General features: G+C 47.7%; 1 protein-coding gene across 1 annotated transcript; it reads right to left on the bottom strand.

The window, feature by feature from the left end:
* Positions 1-6218: 6218 nt before the first annotated feature.
* Positions 6219-9096, bottom strand: i2b2b (Interferon regulatory factor 2-binding protein 2-B). The gene is made up of 2 exons (NM_001141775.1): positions 8127-9096; positions 6219-7549 (listed from the first exon to the last, which is right to left on the bottom strand). Exons 1-2 carry the CDS (start codon positions 8956-8958, stop codon positions 6786-6788), a joined length of 1596 nt encoding a protein of 531 aa, NP_001135247.1. The 5' UTR covers positions 8959-9096; the 3' UTR covers positions 6219-6785.
* Between the last annotated feature and the right edge of the window lie 572 nt (positions 9097-9668).

Below are 9668 nucleotides of genomic sequence, written 5' to 3'. Positions count from 1 at the left end.
ATTTCAGTTGAATGCATTCAGATGTACAACTGACTAGGTATCCCCCCCTTTCCTAAACAAAGTAGCAGCAGCTTGTATGTGAGGGGGCGTGAGGGTGTGTAGATTCAGTACAAATGGATGTGCGTACGATGCGTTAGTGAGCAGATGATGGAGTGACTGTGCTTTCTGAGTGAGTTGGACCCTGTGAGTGTACATAGAGACTGAACGGTCAGTAAAGAAGTTACCTCAGAGTCCCTGACGCCAGTTTGCTACCTGTTTATCAGTCTGACAGAGCTCCAGTCCCTGACGCTAGTTTGCTACCTGTTTATCAGTCTGATAGAGCTCCAGCCCCTGACGCTAGTTTGCTACCTGTTTATCAGTCTTACAGAGCTCTAGTCCCTGACACTAGTTTGCTACCTGTTTATCAGTCTTACAGAGCTCCAGTCCCTGATGCTAGTTTGCTACCTGTTTATCAGTCTTACAGAGCTCTAGTCCCTGACGCTAGTTTGTTACCTGTTTATCAGTCTGATAGAGCTCCAGCCCCTGACGCTAGTTTGCTACCTGTTTATCAGTCTTACAGAGCTCCAGTCCCTGACGCTAGTTTGCTACCTGTTTATCAGTCTTACAGAGCTCCAGTCCCTGACGCTAGTTTGTTACCTGTTTATCAGTCTTACAGAGCTCTAGTCCCTGACGCTAGTTTGCTACCTGTTTATCAGTCTTACAGAGCTCCAGCCCCTGACGCTAGTTTTCTACCTGTTTATCAGTCTTACAGAGCTCCAGTCCCTGACGCTAGTTTGCTACCTGTTTATCAGTCTGATAGAGCTCCAGTCCCTGACGCTAGTTTGCTACCTGTTTATCAGTCTTACAGAGCTCCAGTCCCTGACGCTAGTTTGCTACCTGTTTATCAGTCTTACAGAGCTCTAGTCCCTGACGCTAGTTTGTTACCTGTTTATCAGTCTTACAGAGCTCTAGCCCCTGACGCCAGTTTGTTACCAAGTATTTCACAGTAAAATGTACACCAGTTGTGTGAGGAGCATTTGACACATTTCTATTGATTTCATTTAACCCGCCAATAGCAGACCTTAGGAAGATGTAGGTTTACCCACCTATAGCAGACCTTACCACCAGGAAGATGTAGGTTAACCCACCTATAGCAGACCTTACAACCAGGAAGGTGTAGGCTAACCCACCTATAGCAGACCTTACAACCAGGAAGATGTAGGTTAACCAACCTATAGCAGACCTTACAACAAGGAAGATGTAGGTTAACAGACCTATAGCAGACCTTACCACCAGGAAGATGTAGGTTAACCCACCTATAGCAGACCTTACAACCAGGAAGATGTAGGCTAACCCACCTATAGCAGATCTTACCACCAGGAAGATGTAGGTTAACCAACCTATAGCAGACCTTACAACAAGGAAGATGTAGGTTAACAGACCTATAGCAGACCTTACCACCAGGAAGATGTAGGTTAACAGACCTATAGCAGACCTTACCACCAGGAAGATGTAGGTTAACCCACCTATAGCAGACCTTACCACCATGAAGATGTAAGCTAACCCACCTACAGCAGACCTTACATCCAGGAAGAAGTAGGCTAACCCACCTATAGCAGACCTTACAACCAGGAAGAAGTAGGCTAACCCACCTATAGCAGATCTTACCACCAGGAAGATGTAGGTTAACCGACCTATAGCAGACCTTACCACCAGGAAGATGTAGGTTAACCGACCTATAGCAGACCTTACAACCAGGAAGATGTAGGTTAACCCACCTATAACAGTTCTGAGGAAGGTGAAAGCTAACCCACCAAGGAGCCATGCTAACAATCAAAGAAGGAATTCTCTATATCCTTCAGACGGATTCAGCCTTCAGAGCCACGCCTGTAACCTTGTTGCTCGTTAGAACTCCATACAGCTCCCATTGCAGAGAAGACAAGCCGTTATTGACTAGTCTCTCAGGAGACACGGCCAGGCCTCAGAGAAGACACGGCCAGGCCTCAGAGAAGACACGGCCAGGCCTCAGAGAAGACAAGCCGTTATGACTAGTCTCTCAGGAGACACGGCCAGGCCTCAAGTAACTCCAAAGGGATCGTGTGATTGATGTAAAAAGAGGCTGATTGGAGCGTGTCCTCGATTCAACACTGTCTGCCTGCTGTGACCTGGTTTCCATTGACAGGCCTAAAATTAACCAGCACATTCACTTATACTGAAAGAGGAGAGAGAGAGAGAGAGAGAGAGAGAGAGAGAGAGAGAGAGAGAGAGAGAGAGAGAGAGAGAGAGAGAGAGAGAGAGAGAGAGAGAGAGAGAGAGAGAGAGAGAGAGAGAGAGAGACAGAGACACAGGCAGAGACAGAGACAGAGACACAGGCAGAGACAGAGACAGAGACAGAGGCAGAGGCAGAGGCTATACCGGAGACATGTGGACCAGATTCTGCTTTTGGCATGCCTCTGTCCATTTATATTTGTCTCTTTCTCTCCCTCTCGCTCTCTCCTTCTCTCTCTCTATCTCTCTCCCTCTATCTCTCTCCTTATCTCCCTCTCTCTCTCTCTCTATCGCTCTCCCTCTCGCTCTCTCCTTCTCTCTCTCTATCTCTCTCCCTCTATCTCTCTCCTTATCTCCCTCTTGCTCTCTCCCTCTCTCTCTCCCTCTATCTCTCCCCTTATCTCCCTCTATCTCTCTCCTTATCTCCCTCTCTCGCTCGCTCCTTCTCTCTCTCTATCTCTCTCCCTCTATCTCTCTCCTTATCTCCCTCTCTCTTTCTCTCCTTATCTCCCTCTCTCGCTCTCTCCTTCTCTCTCTCTATCTCTCTCCTCTATCGCTCTCCTTCTCTCTCTCTATCTCTCTCCCTCTCTCTTTCTCTCCTTATCTCCCTCGATCTCTCTCTCTCTCCTTCTCTCTTACTGTATCCTCTCAGCTACCAGAACTTATTCTTTCCAGTCAGAACATGGCCTGTAAAACAACTTGACTTTTGATCCAAGGAACAAGACGTGCTGTAATTCAGGCCGAGGGCATACACACACACACGCACGCACGCACGCACACAGACACACACACACACACACACACACACACACACACACACACACACACACACACACACACACACACACACACACACACACACACACACCTACTGTAGTAGAAGTGGTAGTGTAGTACTTTAGTGTAGACTACAGATAAAGATCTCTGAGATGTAGCTTCCATAAAATATTTACAACTTTACCTGGGTCTGTATGTCTGTATGCTGTCCTAATGATAAATCACCTATCTCTTCAACCGCAACCTCAAAGTGACTTGTCACTCAACCTGACTAGCAAGGTTATTTCTCCTCAGTCAATAAACCAATTGATCTGTTATTGTTGTTCCATGGAAACTGACAATATTTTCCTGATTAGTTGGTCTTTTGGTTTGACTGATATGGGGTCCAGCTGGTTTTGTCTTGACTTTCCTGGCACATCTTTGTCCCTAGCCAGGGCTCAGGTTGATCAATGGTTAGTGAGAGAGAGAGAGAGAGAGAGAGAGAGAGAGAGAGAGAGAGAGAGAGAGAGAGAGAGAGAGAGAGAGAGAGAGAGAAGAGAGAGAGAGAGAGAAGAGAGAGAGAGAGAGAGAGAGAGAGAGAGAGAGAGAGAGAGAGAGAGAGAGAGAGAGAGAGAGAGAGAGAGAGAGAGAGAGAGAGAGACCAACAAGAATATCAACGATTACAGGGTTCAAAGGTCTCCATTAGTTTACTAACAGAATCCTGCTGTAGGGCCGAATGACACTGAGCCAAAAGAGAGAGAACATATTATTTATTAACATAATTATTTTGACTACGCTGCTGAGAAAGTGAGCGGGGGCAGATAAGGTTAGAGATTAGGTGGTAAAATGTTCTTTAACTAAACGTAAAACCAAGATTATGTTGAGCAGGTTTGTGATGTTAGTTAAAGTTTAACTAACACCGAGACTAACTGACTTAGAAACAAGAATGGATAAAGAGAGGAGTTTGTCAGAAAACACAAGCGAATGTTTTCTAGTCCCGCGTCGCCACACGATGTGACAGTAACATTAGAAACGTTGACGAACATTGGTAACACGTGGGAAATAGTCTAGCGATGAGTATATCATGTTAAGGTCCCGTGTGGCTCAGTTGGTAGAGCATGGTGTTTGCAACGCCAGGGTTGTGGGTTTGATTCCCACGGGGGGCCAGTACGAAAAAAAAAAACATGTATGCATTCAATACTGTAAGTCGCTCTGGATAAGAGCGTCTGCTAAATGACTAAAATGTAAATGTAATAACTAAGTTATAATGTAAGCGACTTATAAAATGTGGATAAAGTTACATTTCGGGGGGTAGATTTTTATCGAATTCAGTCGTTTTATGATGTTGTTAGGAATGTGTACATCTAGGCTTTCAAAATAGTTGTTTGTTTTTCTAAACAAAATGTAAATAACTGGTTTAAAAATAACAATGCAGGGAAATTATTCTGATTTAAGGCCTATCTCTGTTCAAAACATCTAAAAATGTGCTTCAAATCTGTTTCTTTGAGTCATTCAGGACCTATATCACGCACGCACGCATTTGTAGTCAGCGACTCCACCCCCTTCTCTCTGACCGACTCCACCCCCTTCTCTCTGACCGACTCCTCCCCCTTCTCTCTGACCGACTCCGTCCCCTTCTCTCTGACCGACTCCATCCCCTTCTCTCCGACCGACTCCACCCCCTTCTCTCTGACCGACTCCTCCCCCTTCTCTCTGACCGACTCCATCCCCTTCTCTCTGACCGACTCCGTCCCCTTCTCTCCGACCGACTCCACCCCCTTCTCTCTGACCGACTCCGTCCCCTTCTCTCTGACCGACTCCGTCTCCTTCTCTCTGACCGACTCCGTCCCCTTCTCTCTGACCGACTCCGTCTCCTTCTCTCTGACCGACTCCGTCTCCTTCTCTCTGACCGACTCCGTCCCCTTCTCTCCGACCGACTCCACCCCCTTCTCTCCGACCGACTCCATCCCCTTCTCTCCGACCGACTCCACCCCCTTCTCTCTGACCGACTCCATCCCCTTCTCTCCGACCGACTCCACCCCCTTCTCTCCGACCGACTCCACCCCCTTCTCTCCGACCGACTCCACCCCCTTCTCTCCGACCGACTCCACCCCCTTCTCTCCGACCGACCCCACCCCCTTCTCTCTGACCGACTCCTACCCCTTCTCTCCGACTCCACCCCCTTCTCTCTGACCGACTCCTCCCCCTTCTCTCCGACTGACTCCACCCCCTTCTCTCTGACCGACTCCTCCCCCTTCTCTCCGACCGACTCCACCCCCTTCTCTCTGACCGACACCACCCCCTTCTCTCTGACCGACTCCTCCCCCTTCTCTCTGACCGACTCCACCCCCTTCTTTCCGACCGACTCCACCCCCTTCTCTCCGACCGACTCCACCCCCTTCTCTCTGACCGACTCCACCCCCTTCTCTCCGACCGACTCCACCCCCTTCTCTCTGACCGACTCCATCCCCTTCTCTCCGACCGACTCCACCCCCTTCTCTCTGTCCGACTCCACCCCCTTCTCTCTGACCGACTGACTGAATAACTTGCATGCTTCCTCAGTATACTGTACATGTCTGCATCCCAAATGGTACTGTATCCCCTATATAATGCACTACTTTTGACCAGGGCCCAATGGTAGAGCACTACAGGAAATAAGGTCCCATTGGGGACATATCATACCATGTGCTGCTGACTGCTGAACAAACAAACATCAGATCAGACCACAGATCGATTCCAACACTGGGACACGTGCTGACATTGTAGATGAACAGACATAACTGCCTAGGTTATTATCAAGCACGTGTTCCACAGAAGAAGGTCATTGCTCAAGGCATATGAGGAAACAAGCTGCATCATCAGCAAATACCAACTGAAAGATACTTAGAACAGGATGTCAGAGAGAGGATTGACTACTGAGAGGATCGGTGTAGTTGGAGCAGTATGTCCTAGAGAGAAATGTGTACTTGTCTACTCTGTTATCTGAACTTAGTCTGAACAAGTTTTGTCCTTGTGCAGAATACAGAAAACATGCTGCGTTGCAATTCTAGTTTGGCAGCAGTGTGCGTAGACTGCCATGCCAGATCAGCGTGTCACTACACTTGTATGTAAATTGCGGAACAACCACTTTTATATAACAATAACATGCTATTTATCCACTTCACAGAGTGGCAGCTCAACGTTATCGTTTAAAGAAAGCAGCCTCAGACACTTAGTTCTTCATACAAGATCACAAATTGTATTTGGCAATTATTATTATTTTTTTTAAACAAGTGCATACACATTACAGTTAAATAATTTCAGTTGGTTGCTAAGTGCTTACAGAGAGAGAGACTAGTCATCATCAGTTACATTCTACGTTTTGAAAAGGAACTGCTATCAGACAGGTCACGTCCCAAATGCCACCCTGTACCTTACATATAGCACTACTCCATTACATGAAAAGTAGTGCACTACATAGGGAAGAGGGTTCCATTTGAGATGTAAACTTAGAAGTACATCAACAAAGAGGGACCAAGAGAGTCCTTTTTTTTTATTTTTTATGATTACATACCTTTATCTTCAAAAATATACAAACACATTGTATTCCAAAAATCTAAAAATGATACAGTCATGTTTTACTGAAGTATACCAGTAGTCCCTTCGGTTTGGGTCCACTATGTACATAGTCCATTAGTTTGCTTGGATGATATGCAGTAGGTATGTGGTATTTTTATATTTATATCGTTTTATTTGTACTTTCCCCTCCCCCAACAATCCCTTCCCCATGTTGAAAATGGAAATCAAGGATCCCTCTCTTTTTTTACTTTGACGTCCCCTGCAAGGATGGTAGCGATTTCTCCTTGCATGAAAGCCCACGGTACGTTAGAGCCGACCAACGGACACTTCTCCCCGCTGGGACAGTACACCTCCCCGGTGGCCCCTTGCTGTTTGATGCTCTCCCGCGAGCACGGGAAACAGAACTTGTGCGAGGGTACCGACGGACATTGAACAAAATGCGTGTCCTCTAACCTCTCGTGACAGAGCGTGCAGCAGAGAGGTACGCTCCCGGGTACTGACGAGTCTGGAATGCTTTGAGGTCCGTGCCCTTGGTCCATACCTCCTCCTGATACGTGAGTTGTCCCCGCGCCACCAGTACCATCTCTCCCCTGCGCAAGTCGCCGGTTTTGGTTCATGGATGAGGGCGAGAGAGGGCTACTGCTGTTGCGGCGCGTGGTGGAGTGGACCTGGTTACCGTCTTTGGGCGAGCTGTTCCCGCCACCACCGGCGTTGTCTGCCGCGAGGATCAGCGCCGCCATGGGGGACTGGCCGTTCTGCGCAGCTTCCGGTGGGGTAGTGCGTGAGTGGGGGGATATGGTATTGGTGGGGACGGAGGAGAAACTTGGTGGCGGTCCCGGGGTCATTTTATGTCCGTCACGGTCAGATGGTGGACCCGGTAACCACTGCTGTCTGTCCTCTCCGTTATGCTTGGAGGCTGTTCCCTCTCTCTCCCCCTCAGGTTCCGGCGATGCTTTCCTCTTCATAGTCCGCGGGTGTTTTCCCCTGTCTGAAGGAAGGAAAGGGTTAAACATGAAGAAGGCTGAGTTAGCTAGACACAACATGCTGATTAATACTGAGAAGAAAAACGCACTTCCCTTGTTGCACAACGCTAAAATAATACAAAACAAACAACACTATCTTATTCAGAAGTAGGGGTCATTTTTCTATGATTTAAAAAAAATAATATTAACCTTTATTTAACCAGGGGAACCTAGTTCAATAAAAACACATAAAATAAACACAAACAACAACAACAACAAAAAGGCATTCATATGCATATAAAAAAAATGTACAGCATGACTCGTGGCTGTGTTTGCAAATGTGATCTTATCTACTTCATTTGAATGGTAATGCTGCGTAAAATACTTTCAGTTGGCTGAAGCATATTAGGCTACGCACGACTTGTGTCATGAGAAAATTGCTAAATATATTTTAATTGAAGTGTAATAAGTATGTTGCAAAACGTTAATTAACATGCAGAATTATCTCTAGGCTGTATGCAGGCTAGGTTACTGTACTGCTCCATTTAATGGGAAAAACAACCCCAGCCAGCCAGCCAGCCAGCCAGTCAGCCAGTTACCAACCTGATTTAGAAGCTGCGGCGTTGTGTTGTTGCTCATAGCCCATCGCCCTCTGTTGCATGGCAGCTGGATCCTTCTTGAACCGGTTGTCGAAAGTATGGAGAGCCATTAAGTCCCTGACCGTTTTCCCCTTGTTCACCCAGTCATCCGTCCTCTGTTTGTGGTTCTCTATCTCCGGTGTCAGGCTGTCCGGTCTGTGCTTATCCTTCTCGTGTTGCTCGATGCTGGAGAACGAGACCGGACGTTTACCGCCGTGCCCGTTGGGGCTACCAGCCATCAAACCGGACCCCGGGTGTCCCATCGGTCGGCCGTTAACGGCGTGCACGGAGGACATGTTCCCGTTCACCAAAGGCACTAGATTAGGAGGAACCGTGTTATTCCTGCGCGGGTTTGGGCTCTGCCGGTTAAGCTCTGGTGGATCGTCCGGTTTAGGAAATCCATTAGGTACAGGAATTCCGTTAGCCTGTCTCCCAGACTGGTACTCTGGCCCCAGCCGCGGAGGACGGTCCGAGGTGGAGAGGGGGTAGCGGTCAAGGGGCTGAGGTGGTCGGGAACCGTTGTCTCCTCCAGACCCGTGGTGATTAGCATGAATTTCTTTCCCCGAGAGCTGCTGCTGTTTAGCGGGCCCCGGAGACCTCCCCTCCTGTAAACCGTGAGCCCGTTTCAGCTGCCGGGCTGTCTCAATCACAAACTCGATCCGGTCCGCTCCTTCGTAGTTGACACAACCCCTGCAGATGGACTCGGTAAAATCCCAGATCATAGCCCAGGGCATGCGGGGCAGGTCGCATAAATAACAAGACTGCCTTCTTGAAGCAGCTACCGTCGCGGACGACATAGCTTCCCTTTCACCGAAAAACGGACCTTAAAATCTCTCTCTAACCCAGGTCTCTTGTGTGTGTCGATATCTCCTAGTCCTTTTTAGAAATTAAACACAGTTAGGTCCTTCCGTTTCTCAAAAAGAAAAAATGACGTCCTCTACTCCTCTCCGTCTGTCTCCTGACTATAGCAACAAACAATTAAGTTACAAACAGAAGTTGATGACAGCAGGGAGGATGTTTTTTTTTTTTTTTTAAGGCTACTACGTCTGACGCGTCCTCTATCCGTCTCTCTCACTGCCCAGACCCTCCGCTCAGCCCGGTCCCGGTGTGGAGCGGTGACGTCACCGGCAACATTCTATTCACTTCATTCTTCGACGGCGCCCCCCCCCTCCCCCTCAGGCGCATGCTCAATCACACCAGTCTCTGTCGCACCCATTTTATTTATTTATTTAATCACTACTTGAACCTTTGCCAAGAAGGTTACAACCAACCAGCCACAGCCAGATCCGGGGGGTGGGGATAGACGGGAACCGTATTATTGTTGCCTTCTGATTCAAGTTAAAACGGAAAAGATATCCAAGATAAATATCCTCTTTGTAAAGAACATTCGACTCGAAATATGCTGGATATTGTGGCAGAGAGGACAGTGTGTTTTGTGCATTAGAGAAAGGTATTAAAGATACCATACTGCACTCTGTTGAGGCTTTGTTAGAACCCAATAGTGTGT

Source organism: Salmo salar, chromosome 19 (genome assembly GCF_965601325.2).
Source record: "Salmo salar chromosome 19, fSalSal1, whole genome shotgun sequence".
Taxonomy (NCBI): Eukaryota; Metazoa; Chordata; class Actinopteri; order Salmoniformes; family Salmonidae; genus Salmo; species Salmo salar.
Note: the sequence above shows the minus strand (reverse complement) of the source record. Positions and strands in the feature narration are given on the sequence as shown.